General features: G+C 37.7%; 1 protein-coding gene across 8 annotated transcripts in view; it reads left to right on the top strand.

Annotated features, from left to right (window-relative positions):
• Positions 1-19,138, top strand: part of BMF (Bcl2 modifying factor) — a 44,307-nt gene extending 25,169 nt beyond the window's left edge. For 7 of the 8 annotated variants that reach the window (XR_011923111.1, XM_072428893.1, XM_072428892.1 and 4 more), the window contains one exon: positions 12,808-19,138. Coding sequence is in view for 7 of the 8 variants with exons in the window: in XM_072428893.1 (XP_072284994.1) it covers positions 12,808-12,906 (99 nt within the window). In the remaining variant the exon portion in view is untranslated. Of the gene's footprint in view, positions 1-2,874; positions 10,872-12,807 lie in introns of those variants that run through there. The other variant, XM_072428899.1, reaches the window with a different exon arrangement.
• The last annotated feature ends 5,757 nt before the right edge of the window (positions 19,139-24,895 follow it).

Raw genomic sequence — 24,895 nt, 5'->3', positions numbered from 1 at the left:
ACCAGTCCTTGTTTGCCCACTGATAATAGGTAGACAACAGAGGCAGTGATCTATTCAGATAGAATAGAGCAATTCACTGGTCCAGACCCTGCCCCCACCCCACATTAGGCAGATGACAGAGACAGTGAAGTATTATATGGGGTCAAGTAAGAAATTTTGGCCCCATCCTTTGAAGTGACATGGATAAGGACTGCAATATTGCATTTCCCTTCCAGGTATGACCCCATAAGACCCCAACTGCCTACAAGTCAATCGTTTCTTATACTGGTTTTGGTATTGGTTGTATCTGGGACCCATGGACATCCTCCAGACCCTAAACTCCCTACGGCTGCCTTGTGGAGAGCTGGCCTTGGACAGGGGTGTCTGGCCTATTTCTGTTCCTCCTACCAATAAACATGCTTACCCAGAAAAAACAAAACGTGTGTTAATGGAATGATGTATTGCATATGTGGCTGAACATTATATCGTGTCTCTGAAGGTACCGTAATTGTCATATTTGCTCTGAGCGGTTAGTAAAGAGTTCTGCCTGAGCAGTTATCAAAAACATTACAGTTTTGCAGTTTGTCCTTAAAAAAAAAAGCTGTAAGGGTTGAACAGGGTGAGAGAAAATAGGCATGGCTGTGCAAAGCAAGGGGAGGGAGGGGGAGGCATCGCGTGAGTGAAACAAGGGACAGCATGGCCGCATGTGTGTGTTTTGTGGCTGCACTCTCCTCCCTGTTTATATCGCTTTCTATATTTAGCTTCTGAGTCATAAGATATTTTACTACCCATAATGCACCACCAGCACCTGACTACTGCTTTTTTTTATATCTTCCCAGCAAACTGAGTTAAAAGATTACTGTGAGGACATTGAATTGGTTTCATGTAATTTATGAGAGCTAAATCTTTTTTATGCAATGAGAAGTAAAAAAATTACGGGCTGTGTCTACACGGACTGTTTCCCCAGGGTTTAACCTGAGCCCATAAAGCCCATAAAATTCCAATGCATTTCAATGGGCTATTCTACACCAAGGCGTTTCCTTGAGGCAGATTTTTGAGCGTCATGGATAACGCTCCCTGCGTTTTCCCACGTTTATAAATGCTTGAAAACATAATTGCGGTAAAACGTAGCATAGACGTCTTTTATGTTGTCCCTTACTTCTAGGACACCAAGATGCAAAAATGGTGTTTTTTGGCACAACAATATATATGAACAGCCCTCTAGAACATCTAATGCTTGCATATTGGTAGATTTGCAGCCCCATTTTGAGACCATGAACTAATGTGGCCATGTATACTTTGTTCAGCAGTATTTAATAACAATATACCATATAGAGCCTAATATATCAGCGCTATATAAATACAAGAAAAGAAAATACATAAAGTGAAGAGGTCTGTAATATTTTTGTACAAAGTGCAGTGATCATGAACATTTTATCTATAGCCCAGTGTACACAGTGTATGTCATTTCAGGAGTATGCAACATTTATAATATGTAACATACAACAGTAATGGGTATGTACGTTACAGCGTAATTTACAGAGTATGGTCATACATATGTAGTGTACAGCTAATTCTGACTGTTATATATGCACACTCTTGACGGCTACACTCCCTGTATAGGTGCAGAGGTCAATATATAGCAGCATTGGCAGCCCCTGTATTGTGGCCCAACTCCTAGGTAACCACCCAAAAACAGCCGGGTGGTTACTGAAAAGTGCCGGGTGGTGCACTCGGCTAAAAGGCTCTGTATTACTTGCACCCCTGAATACTCTTTTCACAACTGTTTCTCCAGCACACCTTTTCCACTACACCATTTAGACCATAGTTCCCCACTAGAAACCTCTGCCGCCACTCTTCTCCTACTCCGGCTCACCTCTGCCACCAGTGGTACAGAAGCGATGCCCATGCATCTGGATCAGTGTGGAAGTTTCATCCGGGGGTCTTAAACCTTATAGACATTTACATCTTCACATTCAGCTCCTCGCCCCCATTTGTAACACTCTGCACCCAGAAAGCCACAGCCTGACACCCATGTGTACAGGCCATTTCCCTTTATTACCAGATCATGTCATGAACTGTTTTCTTACAAATCATTCCCGGAGGCAACTCTTTCACAATCAGTAATGTTACGCAATAGGGTAGGTCTTTTACATATTTTTTAATAAAGGTACTTTTTGCCTTTGGAAAAATTCACCTATAAAATTGGTTATATACTTCACTTCTTCTTCAGTTCTTTCTTGTTTACCACCCTTTACTTCCTCTTATTTTCCAGCTTGACTTGGTAAGGTTGTTACATAATCCAATCCCCAGCACAGTAACTGGCTTCTCGTACTTCCTTATCTCAAGTATATCTATAGTCATGTTCAGAAAATGAGAAGGCAGGAAACAACTTACTGACCTTTCACATTTTTATTGTTATGTTGTCCCTACATGCCACTACAACTTTTCCTTGTTCATTAAAAGTTAAAGCATAACAGTATTATTTATACTTCTAGAAATCTTTCAAATGCTTTAAATATGTAAAACCTGTTGTTCAGTAGAAGTTCAACTTAAGGGTTCTTTGGAATGAATTTGTGCTTTGCCAATGCCAACTTATTTATTATTATTGTTATTATTATTATTATTATTAATAATATAAATAATAAACAGGATTTATATAGCGCCAACATATTACGCAACACTGTACATCAATTAGGGATTTTTAAAACCTTCCCTTAAAATGAAGCGTGTCAGAAGTAACAACAGTGCTTCTTGTTATGTCTTTGTACATGTGATACCATCAGATAAATCACTGTGTGCCTGTGCAGCCCTGGGAACCTATTGCCATATTACAACTTCTGTTATAGCTAAAATTACCACTTCCAAACACTTAGTTTCTTCTTTGTTTTTCAGCTATAAAATTCCAAAACATCAATGGGTTGTGGAGCCCTTTGCCAGTGACAATTAAAGACATGGGGAGGACTAAGTGCTGAGAGGAGTAGACCTAATCTTCAATTGGGACAAAGTCAAGGCCTCGTGAAAGCCCCTTAGCCATAGTGAGAGGGGCCCCTGACTGCTGGAACTTGGTTCCCACAGACCTGAAGCCTCAGAGGTGCCTGTTCACCTGTCAAATTTGTTTTAACAGACTGGCTGTCTCAGCTTTTTTAGTTGGTTTGACTGTGCCATAGCTTGATTTCTTGGTCTATGCCCTCAGGTGGGTTTTGGGTTGGTCACATCCCAGTCTAAGCCCCATGATAGGTAACTGGAATTTAGACCATGTTAAGGTACCACTTAGATGTGCTCACAGTACTATCGTGATTGGCACGAGTTATGAGGGTATGTTGGTATTCCAATAAAGCTGGATATATTATGATGCTGGAAAACCTAAAAAAGCTATGGTTTTGTCCTTCTGTGACCTAAACTATCCTCTTTTCATTTTTGGGCAAGGTTCAAACATAATGAATTGTTTGCGAGTTAGTGGTCATGTACACTTTGGGCTGTAGATAAATAAGACACAGGGATTTATTTGAAGATAAAAACTACCCGTACACATCTCCGTTTCCTTGTAAGATGGAGCAGTCCATTAAATTGTTACATCACATCAATCATAAATCAATTCTGCATTTAATCAACCAAAAGCTATCGAAGATAGGAAAAAAACACCTTGGTCAGTCAGGTCAGAAAATTTTTGTTGATAGTAGAAGAATCTGATTGATTTCGTTTTTTTAGGCTTATCTGTGATTTTATGTTTGATTGAACTTTGAGCATGCACAAATGTTTGTCTTCATTGGGCTTTCCTCCTGTTGCACCATGCATTATTTGCAGTGTATGGTTGTACAGTTAATGGACTTTTGCTAGTTAAAATTTATTTCAAGTCAATCAAAATGAAAAGCACTAGCTTTACACAGGTTCTTGCCGTCACCACAACACTTCTGCACATCAGCACTGTTTTTATTTTAGAAATGTTTTAGTTTAGGTCAGCTTTCACTTTGTTGTTACCTGTAGAAGCACCCCAGTACTATGAGCATACATATTGATTTTACTATGACGTCTCTGTTAGGACTCGTATAACACTGTAGAAAGGAAGGTAAACGTTGGAGTAAAAATTGGGACCACGATGGAAAGTACGGGGCAGTTTTTAGTACAGCGTGTGCCCCATATTGCTGTAAGGTAATAATTAAAAAGTAGTGTAACCGACATTGCAAAATAAAAGTTCTAGAAGTGTGTCTGGCCTTTAGTCTTGCTTAATCAGGCTACCAAGTAACTGAAAGAACTTCCTGTCTAGAACAACCGTGACACTGCATGTCTGCTTTGGACTTTGATACTATTATTTCCTAATACGTATGTAAATATTCATATATAAAACTTTGTCTAAAACTTAAATAAAAGAGGTTTTAACGTTAAATCAACTGTGTGTTGATTTTTGATATTTGGTAAATCTCAATGCTGGTTTGTACCCCTGTGTACAGAACACATAATACCCTATATTCCCAGACCCTTAAATGAATCTCAGACCCCTTGCCATCAATAAAAAAATATTCAGGCTGCCATTACTAAACTCTGATATCGGCAGTTGTTGCCTGGCAGTCAGGCCCGAATTCTTGAGTTTTTAACCTGGAACAACTATGCAAATAGGGGCTTTCAAGTTTCCTTAATTAGAAAGTATTGAAGCTGATGAGTCAGCATAACAGCCAAGCCAAAAGTATTTCTCAAAGGTGTTTAGTAGTGTTACCTTTTATATTTTCCCATGGCATCTTTAGGCTTTTTCTAGCTCCGGTTTCCATTGGATAAGTTTATGGGAATGCAGAACCTACTTGAAATAGATGCAGTTGGAAGGAGATTATATATGTCATGTTAATGAATTCTCAATGATCATAAAAATGATCAAACTGATTTCATAGACACAATCTCCTACTTTACCTAAATCCCAGGCTGACCTTTCCACCTATTACCTCCCCTTGACAATACCCTGTCCATTCCTGGGCATGTTACTGCATTTTTCAGCTTAGTCTTTATAAATGGACCCAATAAAACACAATATTTTTAGTCAGCAATGTTCTATGCGTATGCTTTAAATTGCATGCAATGTATATCTTGTGGTTTTAGTCTGCTGCTTCTTCAACTTCCTCATTTTTTTCATCTGGATTTACATGTACAGGCCCAGTCAGGGTAAAGATAAATAAATGCACAATGTACATTCTGTTTTCAGCTTTTTATGGACGCAAACCTCAAAAACAACACAAAAAGTGTTGCAAGCCATAGTTTCTCTTCAAATGTCTTACACTGCAATATTTGCCGTTTACTACAGTTTTTATCTCTAGTTTAGGGTGTCTGGACAAGATGCTTTCAGATGGAACTTGCTTTGAGGGGAACTGATATTATGCTGTTTGTCCCCACAATACAGAAATTTGACTATACAACCCTGTACATTAAACATGACTCCAGCATTACTTTTCTGCTACTAGGATAGTCCGGTGTTTAAGTGATGGACCTAAAGCCTTACTTTCCATGTTGCACAGGAGGAATGGAATAAAAGCAATGGAGGAGCTCAGCTATGAGGAGAGATTAGCTGAACTGAATCTATTCTTCCTTGAGAAGAGACGTTTAAGGGGGGATATGATTACCCTGTATAAATATATAAACGGTCCATATAGAGAACTCACTTCCCCATTATTAACTTTGATATCATTACATAGAACAAGAGGGCACTCTTTGCGTCTGGAGGAAAGAAGTTTAAGCTCCGGATAAGGAAGGGATTCTTCACTGTAAGGTCTGTGAAAATGTGGAATCTGCTCCCTCAGGAAGTAGTTTCAGCAACTACTTTAGATTGCTTTAGGAAAAAGCTGGATGTTTTTCTAGAAGCACAGAATATAACTAACTATTAAGGATATAAAGTAAAGAAAACAGAAACTGTTGATCCAAGGAACATCCGATTTCCTCATGGAATCGGGAAGGATTTTTTTCTCCTGTTGGAGCAAATTGTACCAGGGTTTTTTTTTGCCTTCCTCTGAACCAACTATGTCTTATAGCGTTTTATATCTGGGATATATTTATTTCCCTAGTGGTTGAACTTGATGAACGTATGACTTTTTTCAACCTAACCTACTATGTAACTATGTAACAGTTGTGCAGACTTTTCTCTTGTACTGAAAGAACTTTCTCTGTTTCACTGTCCACAATCCTAAATTAAAACCTGACGAAAGTCAGATACACCTTTTTGGCTGGAGGTAAATTCTGCATCATTTGGTCCTTTCCCCCCAGCCTAAAGCTACGTACACACTTCCAATTATTATCGTTGGTAAAGGAACGATCCTGCACGATATCTGCCAACGATCGTATAGCACCGATCCTGTACATACAGATAACGACACGATCGTTCGCAGATATTGTACACACGATAGATGCGATCGTTTGAACGATACAGGAAGTGACGTGCACCACAGGAAGTGAGCGAACGTTCGCTCACCGCGCATGCTCAGACCATGGACGATCAATGAACGACCGTACACACGATAGATGGTCAACGATCGTCGTCCAATCCGATCCGCCGGTCCGGTCGTTCATTTCCAACGACTATCCTCGTTCGTCGGCGTCGTTGGTTACTTTTTTTACGAACGATTTTTGCCCAATCGATCGTTCGACGTTCGTTCGTCGTTCATTTCCAACGATAAAAATTGGAAGTGTGTACGCAGCTTAACTGTCCATGGTTTGTTTGTTTTAATTTAAAATCATTTTTCAACCATGGAGGATCAGGATCAGATGCGGCTCTTACCATATCTTCTTACTTTTAGAAAGCTAGGTAAAGCCACAAGCTAGTCCCTTCCACCAGCTACGATCTGCTTGCATTGCACAGGGAGAGGAACAAAGACCAATGATTTGTGTTATTGTTGTGTAACAACCATGTGTAGTCTTCATCAGAATTCCAGGGGAACAACACAGGAGCACTATTAGTAGACAAGTGTAGAGCATTGTCATCCTTTAACAAAAAAGTGCCTGAACATGGACCCTCATGGCAGGATCACCAGGTATTCTTTATTACAGGATGTATGTTTAAAAGTATTGAAAATGCCTTATATAAAAACACATTAACATGACGTTGCTTACCATTTTTTTAATGTTTGGGTTTATATATAGTATTTACCATCTGAAGGATCTGACAGAATGATGGCTCCTGATATGTATTAGCTATAATACCCAAAGAAAAAGAACAGCAATTAAACATTATTCTTTTAGGATGATGTGACATATCATTTTGGTAACAGACACTTACTGTTTTCATTACATTTGGAACATAGGAAAATCCCACATAGATCATAATTTATGTTTCCCATTCCAAAACAAAATGTAAAGGGGTTTTATTATCAGGGTGATAGCAGTGGAGAGGGAGGATAGCCGTGTTTTGTACGGTATGGTTTTGCTGTCTCAGCAGTGTGGTTAAAATTGAAGATTAACCTTGCAACCCGCTCAGTGTGAAATCACTTACAGATGGATCATTGCTCGCTCTGAAACCCCTCACCCTGGGATTTTAAGGAAGGTTTGGAACTAGACAGCGAGGGATAAAAAAAAAAACATTGAAAATGGTTTTGTTGTGTATGCAGCTGCGGCTCTGACGTGTTCAGTGATTTATCTAATGAAGGACTGTTTCAGTGTAGACAGCAGTGTATTACATAGAAAAAGTTCAACATGGAACCAGGTTTGAGGATCCAGTTTAGTTTTTCTAAAATACGGAAGAAGATTCATAAGATACATTTTGAATTTATTAAAGCACAAAAACTGTTTATACTTTTATAAAAATGTACTCTTTGCCCACATCTGCTTCTCATTGTTACTTGCAATGTTTGGATGAGGCTTCTGCATCTCTTTGTTACCCATTAAATCACTTTCTAACATATCCAATAAATGACATTAATACCAAACAACAACCCTGCTATATGGGGCCTGCCATAATTTTTGGATTTCAAATGCCCATCAATGATAATTGCCAAAACTCTGGTATGTTATAGGAAACATTTAAAAATATTATATCTAACCGATACTCTGAACATGTACCCTTTATTTAATTTAGTAGTGCAGTTTCTAGCGTTTAGGTGAGCTTAGGCAATCCGGTGTCTTATATCTGCATGGTGACATGTACTAAATGTGAGTCTTAGCATATTTGGAGTGGATTGTGGTGATGGACTATGGTCACCTTGCTGGAGACTCAGATCCACAGAAGCAAATCCATGCCTCTACATGCAGAACAAGCCATGGTAAATCAGTAAATGGGAGAAAAACACAGGCATTACTAGTGAAATATATTTAGCCTCTTCCTTGCTTTTTTGTGCAAAACTTCCATAGTTTAACTCCCAGTTAAGCAATTAAACTATATCTAGGCACCACTCCATATCTGTAATTATTGAATAAAAAAGAGACAAAGGCAGCGCAGTGGCTCATTGGTTAGCACTCCGGCCTTTGCAGCGCTAGGTCCCGGGTTCGAAACTCAGCCAGGACACTATCTGCATGGAGTTTGCAGATTCTCTCCGTGTTTGCTGGGTTTCCTCCGGGTATTCCCGTTTCCTCCCACATTCTAAAAACATGCAGTTAGGTTAATTGGCTACCCCCCAAAATTGATATTAAACTGTAATAAAGACACATGGGTAGCACAGTGGCTCAGAGGTTAGCACTCTGTCCTTTGTAGCACTAGGTGCCTGGTTTGAATCTCAGCTAGGACACTATCTGCATGGAGTTTGCAGGTTGTGTCTGTGTGGGGGTACTCTGGTTTCCTCTCACAAAAATATACAGTGAGGTTAATTGGCTTCCCCCCAAAATTGACCTTAAACTACAATATTGACTATGGTAGGAACATTAAATTGAGTTATTGACATGACTGTGGACTTTGTACAGTGCTGCATAATATGATGGCACTATATAAATACTGTGTAATAATAATATGACCATTGTAGGGACATTAGATTGTGAACCACTTTGAGGGACAGCTAGTGACATGACTATTGACTTTGTACAGCGCTGCGTAATATGATGACGCTATATAAATACTGTGTAATAATAACAATATAATGAGGAGGTCATTACTTTGTTCTTACCCTCCATGTTCACTGTAAGCAGCAGATTACGTTCTCAGAGTGTTGACTCTTCCTTTTCCAGTCTAAATTACTTTGGGAATCAATTTATATTGATATCAATCTGATTCAAGCTTATAATGGTTGTGCAACAGAAAGTTATTTTTTTAATTGATACATAATAGAATTTATTTACATATTTGGAGTTCAGCTTTTAAGCGTGTTTGAAATCTAAGGCCACTTACTAACTACTGTCTCTTGAGACCAGAGTGTAGTTGTTCAGTTTATTCTATAGTGATATAAATAATTACCACCAGTCCCCACACGGTACAGTAATTCTGCTGACTTTGTAAAACGGTCTCTCTAATGCATTTAGTTTATGTTACCATGTGCAGTAAAATCTCCCATGTGGTCATTAGTAGTATACTTTTTAAGGCTGCTAATCCTACCCACTGATGATATGTCCTTATGTCTATTGTTACTTTCTGGCATGAGCTAATAACAAATTATCTCTGCTTCTAATGCTGAGAGGGCACAAAGAGTCATTTCTTTACTGCTAACATCCATTTAGCACTTTCAGTGCATCCTTCACAAACCCCCCCGGCCATATTTCCCTGTATGTCCAGCTGCCTTTTGAGGTTTTTGGACTCCCTAGAAAAACTGCACATATTTTTTAGTCTATAATTCCATGAAACATAGAGCAAAGCAGGGATCGTGTAATCTTTTGGCATAGGTTTAGGTGCTTAGCATGTGCAGGACTCTCCAGGACACTCTGAGGAATGCTTATTAATCTTTCTACTCTGTCTAAGAAATATCTTAAAGGGAACAATTTTTTAGAACCGGAACTTTTGTACTATATACACTGTCCACTATGGAATACCTGTGCACAGTGCTAAGAATAACGAGGTTGTAGTTCATCTGTAAAGACATGTCTGTCTGTTGGGCAGATTATGGCACAGATCAATTGCCTCACCTTCACTTACTATCTCTGTGTTCCCTCGCCTTTTGCTGTTTCTCCTTTGTCCCAGGGTACACATCCAAAGGCTATTTATGCCCTTAGTTGTGTGATTTTGGGTACATGGTCTCCTAAATTGAATTCCAGGATTTCCCAGCCTCCAATCCCTAGCATTCCCTAGACAGCAACTTTAAAACCTAAAGTAAAAACTCACTTGTTTTTTACTATCTAGCCGTCATTTCCCTATTGGCTGAAATTATTTATTTTACGGTTGAAATCAGCCAATAAAGATAATACAAACAGTGTTATCCAATCGGGAAAGGAAAGGTGGTGTCCTTATATCCAAAGACTGGAATTACCAGCAGGGGCCCACTATATATTAAATTGTCTGACTTTTCACAGCTGCTATTAAAAGATTGCTTGATAGCTGTGGCATGGGAGCAATAACATTATCAAACTGTCTCTATGTATTGGTACTTTTAGATGGTATAGCAAGTGAAATATCATGGTTTCACGTTTTTGACTCTTTCTTGACTCTTCTGTACTCTTCCTTAGACAAATGCTTTTACACTTTTTTTTGCTCTCCTGGCATTGCCCTCTGGCTTTGCTCCATTCCTTGTGACTGTTTGTCCCTTCATCTATCCTGTACCTTACACTTCGTTTCTGCATGTATTTGCCCTTCTGTGACCCAGCCTAGAGTCCTTCTCTTTGATCTGTTAGGTATTGTTTACCCAGCCAAGATCCTATATTATGCCACATAATTGCCATATGAATGTTGATTAACTGCATATAATGTGTACCAACAAATTGATTGATAAAGAGTGAATAGTGGTACAACAATGACTGCCAAACCAAAGCTTATGCCTATATTTACAATTGTCAACAAAAAAAACAAACGCAAACTCAAGTGATTAAGCATGCACTGCATCAATATATGTTTGGCAGATTTTTGCACTTTTGAAAAACAAATGTCGATACAAAGCAACTTTGTATGCAATGATAATCTATAGTGATAGAAACATTAATTACAGGAAACCAATTCTTGGAGGTTCTGCAGTTGTCATCACAATAACTGTAGCCAAGGGTTTAGCTCCAGGTGAAACAATTGTGATTCCAAATGGCAGTTTTCATACTTTCCCATGTGCTATTTTCTGTTGAAGGGAGCTCACTTGAAGCTGACCTGACCACTCAATCTGAGCTGAAGCAGAGATACTAATTTGACTATTGTCAAGTTTGCACTAGAGATGAGTGAATCTGTCTGAGTTTGGTTGCCAAATAGTTTCTCAAATCTTGTCTCCACCTACCAAAACCTACTAATGTCTATGGTGGGAAATGGAACTTTGTTATTTAAATATGGCAATTTGAATGTATATTTAGCAAGCTATTGTCAAACTAAATACATGAAAGTCTGGCAATGTTATCAGAGACATGTAACAATGCAAAAGTGGAAACAAATTTGAAATGTCAGCTTTTCCTAAGAGTTCCAGAATACACTAGAGAAGACCATTCCTTTAAAATATTGTGATTGTGGTATTGTGTGACCAAGAAGAAGGCTTTGCACTGCATTACAGGTTGTTCCTTTATTCTTGTGGTAACCTGATTTTGAAAACCCAAACTCATCCCTAATCTGTATAGACCATGGTGTTTATTTAGCCACAGAACAATTATGGTTTAAACATCTTCATAGCCTAGTACAGGTGGTCCCTGGGTTACATATGACATAGGGACTGTAGGTTTGTTCTTAAATTGATTTTGTATGTAAGTCAGAACAGATACATTATCCTAATAAATGCAATTAGGACAGATGTTTCTTTCAACATATTATTAGGCAGCGTGGTATCAGTTACTGTATAAAATCCTCACTGTGAGTTAATCAGAAGCAAAGCAAAAAAAAAAAAAAACATTATGCAGCCTAGACATTTAATAACTTGTGGAGCAAGCTGTGCTTTGATTTGCAAAAAGAAACAACTGCAGAGTTTGTCTTGGTCATTAACGAGTTACAACCAAAAGGCTTTTTCTGCAAGTCATGCAAACCGCCCCCTTCCCCCATCAAGCCTCTGTCCTGCACACAAGCGAGCAGGGAAGCCCTGTCCGTTTAGTGGAGTCGTCCATATGTCCGATGTCCTTAACTCGGGAACTACCTGTAAATTATATATGGTATATCTTTTGGCTATGTAAGCAGCACTTGCACTGGTAATATGTAGTAAATGGTCCCCTTGATCCAAAAAAACTTTTAGGAAAGTCTCATTATAACTGCTGTTTAGTTAGAAGGTGATTTGTGTGAATAACATCCACTTTTTTAAAACTGGTCACACACCAATCTTATTGGACGAACCCCTGTACTCTATAACTCCCCCTTCCTATTGTGTGCTACTTTCCTAATATAAATAATATAATCTCTTTTGGGCTGGGTCCTCTCCTTCTCTGTCATTGTTTGTATCTGTCTTCATTTGCAACCCCTATTTAATGTACAGCGCTGTGTAATATGCTGGTGCTATATTTATACAGTTTAATAATAATAATAGTAATAACTATGTATCCCAGTGCAAACCTGATTTGCTGTGAATTGAACAGGTCATTTAGACTGAGCTTTGCTCTTAACTATTATATAGTTATTAATAAATCTAAAGGGCAATTTACAGAGAATTTACAATCTTCATTATATTGCCAAAATTTTGGTATAATAATTGGTAAAGGTCATCCACAGGGAAGGCATAGATAGGCAACACTGTTTACTAGTCCTTTGTCCTCTGGTAACAAGGGCTAACCTTTTTATGTACCGATAAACCTCTGTTATTTTTAATGTATTTTTGTCATCTTATTTCACTGCAGATTCAGCATAACAGAAACCAAGTGTGGTTCCAGATCTTTATCTTCTTCCGCAACTTGGTGTTACCTCGTGACCGAAACAGGGGTGTCATCCTGAGGTGAGGCTCATAATCGTTTTGTGATCAGTTCCGACATTGAACCACTGGAAGATTCTGCACCATACAGATGTTGAGTAAGGACTATTTCAACCAGGACTTTCCGTAAGGAAATGGGAGGTCTGGTCAGACACTGCTGAGAAACCGGGTTGTGTTCACCATGTTTTTGTCTACAGATGTAACCTGCATAGCACTGCAACAAGATGAGTAACTGAACAACCAGGACATGTGTATGCTTCTTTAGATGTGCCTTATGAGCTTTATATAACCAAAAACAAACAATAAATCAAGGGAATTCCCATCTTGCAATGGTACACGTCCAATGGGTGAAGAAGAGTACAATCACTTACCATCTATGAAAAATACCTAAAAACTGTTGAACAATTGTAAAACTTTCTAGCATAGGTATTTACTTACTGATAGTTAAACATTCCCACATGTGAACAATAGTAAAATTCTAAAATGTGTATTAGCATTTCAGAAAGGCAACAGATAAACAAACAATACCCAGGTATGTATTTATACAAATATAGGGATTGTATTTTTAAAGAATCGTCCAGTTGTAGCATCTTGCAATCCCATGTGCACATATAATCAGACTGAAGAATTGGGTGAATTGGACCCAGTCACAATGCACAGTGCTATTAGTATTTATAGGTACGTGAATGTGTACAATGTCTTTTGTAAGATCTTACATTCTCATATAAGTTTTTGTAGCCTAGTCATTTTGTGATTGCAACATATTGTATATTTGATCAGGTGTAGGTGGAAATTCAGGAAAAATGTGATTTACTTCATCTATTCAAGTAGTGTGCGTGTTTGATCAATTATAATTGTAGTAAAATGTATAGGAGGATAGCACCTACCTGGGCCTTTTGGTACCTTGCATAGTTGCATGCTCGTTTATATGGTATTTACCAATAAGCTCCATTTAGACTCTGCTCTGCCCAAACTCCACATCATATACATGACTCTGTATCCTTACCAACTTCAACATTGGTTTCATTTTTTTTCAATTAAAACAGGAACCATCATAAGGTATACATAGAGCCTCCAAGCCACCATGAATTATGATATTACATTTGAAATATATGCTTCAGTTAAATACCATAGGCTCCTGCTGTTTGAATGCTATTACAAAACTACTTCTACAATAAATTTTTAAAAAAAGTCCTTTACCCATGATGTTTTAATGTAAAACCATACTAAAGATATCACTGTTGGATTCTTTAAATATTAGTTTACTGTACATTGTAGAAAACTCAACAGTTGATATGGCACTGTCATTGTCACTTTTGCAACAGCTGTAGGAATTCTAATGAACATAGTACTGAAAACATTAATATACCGTATACCCCAGCGTGTACTTCCAAATAGTTCAAAAGACTTCATAGTGTTATAAAATATGCCTCTCACTTCCTCCAACAGAGATACCCAACACAAAGGGTTATATTGGAGTTGGATATTCACTTGAGTTATTCATCAACAATGAGACTAAATTCGCAAGTTCTAATATAAAAGGTTTTATCATTTTTAGGCAAACATCTCACATTAAAGCAGCTGTCCTACAGTCAACAATGTAGGCCCTTTTTGTACAATACACATAAAAATATAAAGGCATCAATGTAAGTAATCATTCAGATCATTTGTTGGGTCACCAAAAGGTGCCTACTTCAGTAGACTGATCTAAGTCTAAAAGATTCATCCATATTTTAATCCAACAGCCAAAACAACATGGTCAGTGCATTTGCAGATTGATGGCTGCTGGATATGAACTGATATTTAGACTATTACCTATTGCCCGGCTAAACTGCAGCTGAAAACCAGGGGTAAGGTAATGCCATAATTTATTAGGTGAACCTTGCTTGTTTGTTAATTGCTTGTTTTGAACCCTGTACGTACAGAATATGGATAGAAGGAATTTAAACATAGCCTGCTACATCTGTTTGACTAATTTACAGTGTTATCCATTTATATTGCCATCTGTTACATGATCATTTCATATGCTAACATGGCCACCTGTTACTTGTCAATGAAATTCAGCTGTTCTTTCCATCAGGAGCTACAGGTAACAAAACATGTATGGATAAGACTAGTGATTCTGTGAGTCATGTCTATATAAAAGGAAGACTGACCACTTTCCAGATATGCAGTCATATGTACAACCAAAACATTATACTAGGGAGAAAAGAAGAAAAACACTGAATGTGAAAAAAGAATAAACACACACATTAACAGACTCTAGATTTAACTTTTCATGTTGCAATTCTGTTGCTCATTTTGTTCTATCACAATAGTCAGCATGAATGTAAAGATCCCGTTAGCACCATTATTGATTCCTGCAAATGTTTAATGCTGAGCCAATAAACATTCTTGCTTTCACGATATTCTATGGATGTATGTAGCACATTTCTCTCTAATGTGCGGCCTCTCGTCAGATCTCTGTCCAAAATTCCTAAATAGGAGCAAATGTATAGGTGTGTATGTACAAAATTGTTTTGGTTATTCCTAAGTGTCAGTCTGACTGTGAAATGTATATTAGTTGTATATTTTAATGTGCTGGGTGATGTATATATGAAAAATGGTTGGTGTGTAGTAAAATGTTTTTTTTCCTGCTAGGCCCAGATCGAAAAAAACATAAAATAAATAAAAGCAAACTTTTCAGCTTGCACTAGAATAATAATCCCTTGATTGATGACATTAATTTCCCTCTGGTGTTGGTAAATCCATACCAATGGAATTTTTTTAAATTTTTAAACATGGAATATAATACATTTCTATTCATGCACTCCAGATATAGTGCATGACATGGCACGGTGCTTATTTGGACGCCCAAAAATAAGTTTGATGGAAAGGAATAAAAGTACTATGTAGAATCATTGTATGAATTGTGAGTTGTTGTTTTTTTGTATCATTCTTGCATACATAATACCAAAGATCTTTTGTAAAAAGATGTTGTAAAATGACAGTTATTGACGTATTTAGTCAAATCTAATAACGATGATTCTATCTAAAGGGATACTACCTGGAAATTTCATAACTTGATAAATTTTCATTTTGCTTCATATTTGCAGTTTTTGATGTGGAAGTCACATATTTCCTTTTCTCCATCCCTTGTGGTAGAGTTAATTATCCATGTTGCGAATGTGTGAATGTTCTGTTATCAGCGTTTGGATTCGACTCAATTTATTAAGTTGTAATGTGTGTTTTATTAGCTGTTGTTGTCAGCTATTTATTGGCTGTGGTTACCTAAACTGATTATTCTAAGGCACGTAAGACATTCAGGGTTGATGTAGCAAGGTTTAGTAAGGTGTGTTCAGCTGTGTTTCTCCTAAGGAAAACATATACCTAAAAAGCAGAATGGTTTTAAATGAACCGTGATACCACAACCATGAAGTGATACTTTAAAAACAGTTGAAGTAGTGGCTATTCCCTGCTATTACCAGTTACAAAAAACACCAATTAATGCAGTTGTATTCAATAAAAATGTATTTTGTACAGCAGTACTCAGAATGGAAGAGAGAAAAGCAGCACAGGAAGCTAATCTGGTTGCTGCAGTGGGCATAGGCTGACAATGAGCATTCTAGCAAAAAGGAACTGAACTATGCTTCTGCTGTGCATTCTTCTTCAATTAAATAATTGTGGTGTGGAGGTGGCCGAGCTTTTTGCTAAAATGTAGTAATGTAATTTTTACTAAAAAATAGAGAAAAGTCAGGTCACCAGCCAGGTGTGTATCTAAGGATATGAATGAGCCGAAATACTAATCCCCTTGCATGTAAAACAGCTCTCATGTGATTGAATCGTACATTTAGCCATTTCCCTAGAGTTCAGCTTTAAGATTGTTCTTTAAACAGCAATACATATATTTCCCCTATTTTATTGGTATTTTACCTTACAATTCTACTTTTTCTAGCTGTCCCTAATGATGGTAGTGTGTTCATGCATAGATCTGAAATAGTAGAAGTATAAAAAAAACATATTTTAAGTTAGACTAGTCAGACATAAGATTAGAGTTAATAATGAAGCAATAAGGCAATAGCACAGGTAAGGGTAACATGGAAAACCAGTAATGATTCTGTGAACACAGTATACCATGTACAATAGAAATAGGCTGAAAATGTAATTATTAGTAATGTAATAGTAATTAGACAAAGTAAATTAATTTTAGTAAATTTTAGTAGTTTAATTAGTAAATTAATTTTTTTAAAGCATAATAATCTTTATGCACCTTTTATATTAGCTGTTTATCTGTTGCTAGAAATGTGTGACATCTAAAGGCAGCCATACACTGATGAATAGGTGCACGACCACTGTAAACAATCAATATCTTTATTTGGTTTTAATTGTTTACCCGCATATTGTTTTTCACTCATCTACCAGGATAGCCAATATGGTACCAGCAACGCTCCACAACAACTGATTTCTAATGGGAGTGCTCCTTCATGTCTTCAATGGAGGTTCTGTATCACACGTAGGCTTAACCTAGGGCAGTCTTTCTATGTAAGAATTTTTCAACTCATTTTCTAGAGCAGGGGTAGGCAAACTCCGGCCTTTAGACCAGATATGGCCTAGCCAGTAGTCTGTTCCAGCCTAACACCCCCCTGGTCGAATTGGCCTAATCCTGGCCGGCAGGGGTCAGCAACCCACAGCTCTGGAGCCGCATGCAGCCCTTGAGCCTCCTTGTTATGCCTCCCTCCCCTATTTACACTTTCGCCGCTGGGGTAGGGGGACATTCCCTCTCCTCCGTATGCATTGTGGAGAAGAGGGATTTCCCTTCAGGGGCATTCCTGGTGGGGGGCCTAGCCATCAGTGCGGGACTAGAGGGAGAGTCCAGCCTAGTGTGCCTTCTTGACCTCCGATAATGGCCTAGTAGCCAAAAAAGTTTACTGACCCCTGTTCTAGACTAACTTGTTGGAATAACTCCACTCAAGGGTCAGCCCATTTCTTGCATCAGGGCTGAGGGCTCTAATGACGAGCATTAAGCACTGCTTGATGTTTTTAGGAAACAATGCTAAACACCCTGCATACCCAACGTATCTGCCATAATCTCCCTGATCTGTAGTAGTAGTAGTAGTAGTGCAGCACATGAAACATGGTAATGGCAATATTGGGACTATATTAAGGTAAATGGAAAGTTTTCATTTAAACAGTAAACTGGCAGGTTAATTATGGTAAGGGGAGGAGAACCCAGCAAAGCCAAAATATAAAGAAAAGAATTTAGATTGTATATCTGATGTATGTGTATCACAATCTTTAAACTATAGCAGACATTAATAGCTGAAGGAAATGTTTTTAGATGTGTTTAAATTGTATAGCCAACACCTGAAATTATTGCAAGATAAACTGACATCAGTGATGTACACTCAGGGCACAGACATACATGAACGGACAATAAAAATATAACTTGCATGTAGCAATAAAAAACAAATGACCAGACATTCTTACTCTTGCATAGTATCTTCCATAGAAGTAAGCCTTTAACAAGTGTTTTGATTCTTCTATTGTGTGTATATTGTATACATTGTAATATTTCAAAAACCGACCTTTCAATATAATATTGATTTTTGATTTATTGGTTATATTCAAATGAAGCAAAACTGTTATTTTCTAAATCTAGAAATACTTGACAAAATAGCCACTTATAATATCACACCACTATGATGTCAGGTCTCTGCTGATAGCCATTTCCCCTGTTAGTTTCAGCTTGTGAACAGAATGGATTTTGTAGATGTTGTAGCCTGTGATTGGCTTTGTGCAGAAATGTTTCCCTACTAAATGCACCTACCTGTAAGCAACATAAAATCTAGAGCTAAAGGCCACAGAAAGCTCACAAGCCACTGGCTGGGGATCATGGATTTATATTGGTAGACATTGTTAGCGTTTATACTTGTAAATGGGCAACCCTGAAAAGCACATGTACTTCTCTCATGAGTGGAGACCCAGTGAAAATGTAGCAAAGGCATTAGCCACTTCACCTCGTGTACTGATTCTGCAAAATAATTTGTCATGGATTAATTAATAATGAAATTCAAAGAATTTAGTATGTAACATTAATGTTGTCCTGTAGATTCAGAACCAGACAGAGGAGATTGGTTAATCATCATGTGCTATTTCAGGGCTTCCATTGCTTGTGTACATTTCCTATATTCTGTATATTTGTATATGATGTATCATTCACACTGTCCTATTTTTGATATTTGCTACTTGTACTGTTTTTAATAAAATACTATAATTGCTGATTTTATTGTCTCCCTGTATTTTAAATTGTTGTATTTAATGAAAATGGTGAATTTGAATTTTTCTCAACACAGAATAAAAGATTCAGGTTTAACTAGTCCAGACGTTGACATTCAGTGACAATAACATTGATTTACTAAAGTATTACAGACTTAAGTGTATGTTCACTTAGCAAAGTAAGAATTTACTTAGAGTAATAGTGATCACTTTCCAGTCCAATCTTCCAATATTGTGCAATAAAAAAGTAAATGCAACTTCACTAAATTCACAAAGCTGACCCTAATTTTGCATAGTAAACATGCACTCTCCAAAAGAACAATTTTCAAATAAAAAACAAAAATATTTGTCCTGTTGATCTTTCCTTCTAAGTGTATATTGGAATAGAGGAGAAATGTACCAGTAGGGAAACTAGTTCTGGAGAAAACTGTCTGAGGAGGGGGGTAGGAGGTTCTCTGACTATATGGAGATTTCCTGCCCAGGACACAAAAATCTCTCTATTGGAGAACAGGAGAGAACGGGAAAAAACTAAATCTGGCAGTAGTATTAAACATTTCATACTCTATCCAGATTTTAAATGGTAAAATAGTTGACCATTTTATTTTACCTGCTCGGAACAGAGACACAGGAAGTTTATTACTTTCTATTAATCTGCCAATTCATAGACTGGGGTGCATCTCCTTTATAGATCTTTAACCTCCTGAGCAGTTCATTTTTGTCCGGTTTTATATGTACATTGTTTTTCATGGAAATGTATTTTACAGTATAATATAATAGTATGAGTATAATAAAGTTTGAAACACAAAATCGTCAAATAAATTCAATTTTTTTTTTCAAAAATAAATATTATACTGATACTATTATAATATAATATAAAATAAATGTTCATGAAAGCCAATGTAGTGCTTTTACACAAATAAATTAACTGTATTGTATTCAATACAGTTATTTTGTATTGAATGCAATACAAAAAGATTTGAATTTCCCGCCTCCAACGGAACGTCTGCACGCACCAACGTCACTGGGAACTCCCCGGTGACTCATCGAGTGCAGAGGAAGCCAGCCAGAGGAAGAAGGAAGACAGCAATTGCGGAGAAGGATTGAGGACGCCAGCGAATCAGGTAAGCGCTATATTTACTATCTTTTCTCATAGGTTTACCTACCCGATGCAGCTCAGGGTTACCGCTTGCAGCATCTTTTTTCTACCCCGAGTCACACTCGGGGTTACCGCTGGGGAGGTTAATTTGGCCTAGTTTAGAATACTGTGTCCAGTTCTGGAGACTACTTATCAAATGAAATTAATAAGATCTAATAGATCCAGAGATGGGCAAGAAAATGATTAAAGGTAAAATGGATAAAATATATCAGAAAAAAACTGTAAACCTTAAAATTTAGTTGTTAGGAGACTCTTATCTGCCTGGCCATCCTGTGCTGTGCATCACTGCAGTTTCACACCAGGTTAATTCTGTCCAGCTGTTTCACTTGCAGCAGTAAGGACAACAAGGAAATAGCTGCATCCCCTGCTTCCTTTAGCTGTGCAGTCTGTCATGTACCTTCTCAGCATCCCCAGCACACACTCTGAGACTGTGCATTGCTAAAGGAGATTTTAGGAGCAGATTTTTCCCTGGCTCCATTCTGTGCTTTCACAGGCTGAGAGGACTTTATAGCCTTTCTGCTCAGTCGCCCGTTGCCTCTTGAAGAGTTAAGCCTGCTGCTGGCCTGCTGCTGGTGTGTTTATTTGTTAGATTTACTGTTGCTGATCCTGCGGTTAGATTAGAGACTGGCATTTGGCAAGCACTGGTGCTGGGCTGGGGCCTTACAGTAGTCTTAAAAAATGGGGACATTGTTGAAACCTTTACAGAAGACTTTCCACTAGGATAGACCAGCCCCCTCATCAAATCAACTACTACCATGTTTCCCCGAAAATAATACAGGGTCTTATATTTATTTTACCTCTGAAAATCGCATTAGGGCTTTTTTTCAGGGGATGTGTTTTTTTTTCTCATGTACAAAAAATCTGTATTAATTCATGTACAAAAAATATATATAATGGTTATTTATACTATTATGTATATATATACATAAGCAAACCAGTGCAACATAACAAGAAAATGTGCTGACAGTTAACATATGACTCATGCAGTCACAGAAACAAAACTTCCAAAGCTTTGTTGACCACAGACAGTAACCAATATAAAGAGTAAAAGCAAAAAAAAAATCAATTAATAAATATGCATTGCTGCTAATGAATGAAAAAAAATACTAGCAAGGACCCTTTGAAAAAATAATCCACCAACCTCCTATTAGTTGTAGTGTCACACCAGAGTACAGTAGGTTAATTACCCTGCGATTTCTTCACCCCTTGCTCCAGTGCATTGAAAATCTCCTGCTCTCTCCTTCCTCTTGGTATCCCTCCGTGTACCACGTGACTGCACCCTCCGAAGAAGCCAATAGGGCTTTCAGGGGAGGGGCTTATATTTCACCCTTGCATGGTTAGCCTGCTGGGGGGTTTTTCCGTGGGTGGGCCTTTTTTTCGCGGAAACATGGTATATTTAAGTCAAAAACATACCTGCAAAAAAAAAAATATAAAATCATACTTACCTTAACCTTACCTCATCTGCATCACATGATGTCATCAACCTTCCAGGTGGAGTCCTGTGGATAGCATTCATTCCACTCCAGTTGACCGCATCTACTCGTAAGATTTCACCCAAAGTTACAAGCCTCTACCCAGAAGGACAGTGATGCCAGGCATCTGATATTATTCCTACAAGTGCATTTTCAACCTACGTATACTAGGTGATTTGGTAAAGGGTCAGGCCATTGGACGGTTTGCTTTTTAAATACGTAAGAGGTGTGAATACACTTGAGGTGGGCAGTATGGGGACATAACCCTAAACTGGGAGGTGAAAAATGTAAAACTAAAAAATCTTATTTTACTGAAAGACAAGTTAATGCTTGGAACAAACATCCATCAGGTATAGTGAGTCAATCAACAGTAAAAACTTGATTACATAGGAGGTAGATGTACATTATGGTTACAGCTTCCCAACTGTGGCCACCTACCAGATTCCACACGCAGTGTATGGTCCAAGGAGGAGTCACAGAATGATTGCCCACCAACTGAATATCAAACAACCATATAATGGAGTCAGAAAGGCTGGTGGGTTATCAGTCATTCAGGAACTGCCAGTGTAAACAAATCCCTAGTACATTTACACATGTTTGGGACAAACATAGATCTATTCCTAGACAAAATAGGTTAATACACTGGGCAGATTGAATTCACCACTTGGTGTTTTTTCTTTTTCAGTTCCAGTGAAAGATAACAACGGTTTTGCTTTCAGTTCAAGACACAGGAAGTGAAAAGGGCATTTCTGGCAACATTTTACCACTACCCGTTTTCTGTAAAATTGCATCCCACACATCTAAGGACTGGTAAACTGTGATAGATTACAACTTGTTCATGGGTTTAGTTATCCTTACACCTGATCCTTACAACTTTAAGGGATCAATTTATAAAACATGGAATCTGACTTTTCTTCCGACATTCCCTGGTGGGAATCAATTCCTGCCATTGAAAACATGGACCTAGAATATTCCCTCGAGGGAATGTCTGCTTCCCTGTTTAATAAATAGGGCCCCTAAAGTAAGATATGAAACTTTTACTTTGAGCTTTGCACTCTTGTCATTTTACTCCGGTACATGTGGTTATTTTCCATAATTCTTAGTACTATTTTTAACGCTAAAAGTTTTACATTTTTGAAAGGATATACATTTATTTTTTACATCTTCATATTTTATCTTATGTATATAACCTTATACAAATCATTTTTACTTTTGTTTCTGCCTTGTTTTGCTCAGCTCACACCACAATGCTGCCTCTGTTTGTCTTTGTGTGCCCTCCTTCTTGTGACGTGGCGGTCTTGATATTCACCCTTTGTGGTTTGAGCTGACCTTGTTTATGTCTGACAAAAAAAATCAAAATAGCAACTGTAGTGAAAACTAACTGAAACAAAGAGACACGCTGCCTCTTGTTATTGTGTAACCAGACCTCGCAGTTGTAGAATAGGCCAGTGGCTTCTGGTACTTGAAATTCAAGCTGTGACAGGCTGTGATTATGTATTACTGGTACCAAATTCAACTCCAGAGCAAAAGGTCTGATATAAACAGTCTGCCAGAAGAGATTTTGGTAACACACTGCAGAGCTGAACTATTGCTATATAATACAATGCTGATACTATAGCCCATTAGCCCCTGTGCTCATTTTCATTGTGTAAAGATGAATTTGGTTGTTTTGACCCAGAAATTGAAATTTCTATTTGAAATTTCTGCATACAATCTTGTTTTTCAAAAATTACATTTTACAGCATGTGTTTTGTACAGTTTTAAATACAACCCAAGAAATAGTTGACTGCACCAGAATTTTAACACACTTAAAACTGTAATAGTCCCTTACTGATCCTTATCCTTAATGTGACCCGTAAAAATCCCTATTTAGCACACTGCATTGAAATCATGCTGTGAGTATGGTGGATTGCATTAGAGGAGCTAGGGTTGCAAGGATGATCGACGGATGAAGGATGAAAGACGGTAATCCTGAACTACCACTGCTAAATGTTAGATCCATGACACTGTGCCATGGAAATAGCACCGGGACTCCCTGTGCTATTAGCATACTGCTTGGGATCTGTCATTTAACATGACGTAATTGACACTGGATTTATTATGGGAAAACAAAGTTTGTGTTGTTATTAGGCATGTGTTGTGTTTTTATTTTATAATGATTTTCTTTCTAGGATGACTGCATTTACATTTTGTTTAAACCTTCTGGGGATAGGGTAAACCTGTGCTCATTATCCTGAGTGTAGGGCGGCTTTTTGTGGCCAGTTTTTAAACCCACACAATTTCAAGGGGCTAGATTTGGGGAGGAGGTCCTGTCCCTCAACTATGAGACCCCAACTGATGAAGGAAAGCACAAGGCCTTACAAGAAAATTGAATGGGATCACACACCAATTTTTAGACAACTGTGTCTAAATCTCCTTATGGTCCCATTGCTTTAGACTGTAAACATTGCACCTAAAGTATAGGACTGGGAACCACCCCTTGTACAGACCACCTGGTAGGGGACCTTAATTCAGATGAGAAAAAGACAACATAGATGAGGAAAAAGGGAGGAGCGGATAAGAGGTTCCTAAAGCAACCATTGAAAGAAATAATCAATGCGAACCCTTGAAATACCCAAGAAAGACAATTTCAAGTTATACATCAATCAACATGTATGTCCTTCTTACTTTTTTTTTCATTATTTTCACTTAACAATACACAATGATTCCATACCAGCAATAACTAATATACCATTTTCAGACATATGTAAACCAAAATGAGGGAATTCCTATACCCTTCAACTAAATAACACTTATTATACATCACTTTAGCTCCTTGATGCATACAATTTAGCATAAAGTATACTCCATACCTCTGCTACTGACTATTACTTATATTACAAATGACATTATCAGCGTACTATAAAACATTTGTGTTATGATGTTTTTTTTACATTGCTACTATTACTACCCTACCTGCACATCTATAGTGTGATATAGATATATATATATATATTTATATATATAAATTGTATTTTTGCATATAATTTATGACTAGTAACTTGCCATGACTCTCACTCACTGAAACTTGGCTTTCCTCTTCTGACTCTGCCTCTGCTGCTGCTCTCTCCTATGGAGGCCTGCACTTTACACAT

Source organism: Pyxicephalus adspersus, chromosome 12 (assembly GCF_032062135.1).
Source record: "Pyxicephalus adspersus chromosome 12, UCB_Pads_2.0, whole genome shotgun sequence".
Lineage (NCBI taxonomy): Eukaryota > Metazoa > Chordata > Amphibia > Anura > Pyxicephalidae > Pyxicephalus > Pyxicephalus adspersus.
This window is presented reverse-complemented; position numbering and strand designations above follow the sequence as displayed.